Consider the following 975-nt stretch of genomic DNA (forward strand, 5'->3'; position numbering starts at 1 on the left):
GTGAAAGGTCAGAAGTTCTACAAGGTTCGATGGCAAGGATTCCCACCGGATGCAGACAGCTGGGAGCCAGAAAAAAACTTGTCCAACGTGCTCGATGCAATTCGTTCATTTCACCAGAGGGAACGTTGTATGGATGTAAAGCCGCCTTCAACACGCAAAGACCGCCTGTCTAGTGTGACTGACTCTCCAGCTTCTGTTCCAACTCCACCTTCAACTCCGAGCTCACTGAGGGGCAGGGGGGATGGGGAACGTCTGCGTGGCGCGAGCGAAGAACGTCAGACGGGACAACAGGTGCTTAAACGAAAACACAACACCAAATCCCGTACGAGTGGGCGTTTTGAGTATGTCCCCAAACACCAGTTGGTGGCATCAAAAACTAAGTATTTTGATGACATTCGGGATGGAAAAATTGATTTGAGTTCGAACGATCTGTATTCCCGTGTGAAAACTCGCCGCCGTGCCACTGAGCCGTCCACCACCGCGACAAGTAGTTGCGATTCCATAACAAGTACGAATAACAGTGGCACCGAAGAGACGGGACAAACTGGAGCACAACCTACATTGACATTGCTACCCTACACGCTCAAGCGAGAACCTACTTCTCCCTCTTCCGACTGTTTCAATGCTGGTGAATCACTTAGTGGTTTCCAGTCAACTGTTGATAGCACCGAATCTGAACGGATGAAGCCAAACTTTTCAGACCCTGCGGACGATCTCCCTGAATCCGTTCCAGATTCTATGGCACAGTGCTATTCTGTTCCGGAGTTCGAGTCGTGTCCGGAGGATCCAGCACCACAGTCGAAAATCACGCGGGGAGTTCAGTGCGATGAGCCCTCGTTTCCTTCGGGTCGGCCTCTGGTGACTTTGTGCACCTCTTGTGTTCAGGCTCAACCAAATTTGTGCGATATGGCTGTGTCACCCCTTTTTTCTGCCCGCTGTTCCCCGGTGGTGCTCGAGCCGTCCGACTGCTTCACA

At 51.7% G+C, this 975-nt stretch overlaps 1 protein-coding gene across 1 annotated transcript; it reads left to right on the plus strand.

Annotated features, from left to right (window-relative positions):
- On the plus strand, nucleotides 1-975 carry T265_16076 (hypothetical protein; the record flags this gene model as incomplete). The annotated part of the gene is made up of 1 exon (XM_009179580.1): nucleotides 1-975. A coding segment is annotated over one exon (975 nt), but the record flags the coding sequence as incomplete, so codon positions are not given.

This window comes from Opisthorchis viverrini (assembly GCF_000715545.1).
Source record: "Opisthorchis viverrini unplaced genomic scaffold opera_v5_4126, whole genome shotgun sequence".
Taxonomy (NCBI): Eukaryota; Metazoa; Platyhelminthes; class Trematoda; order Opisthorchiida; family Opisthorchiidae; genus Opisthorchis; species Opisthorchis viverrini.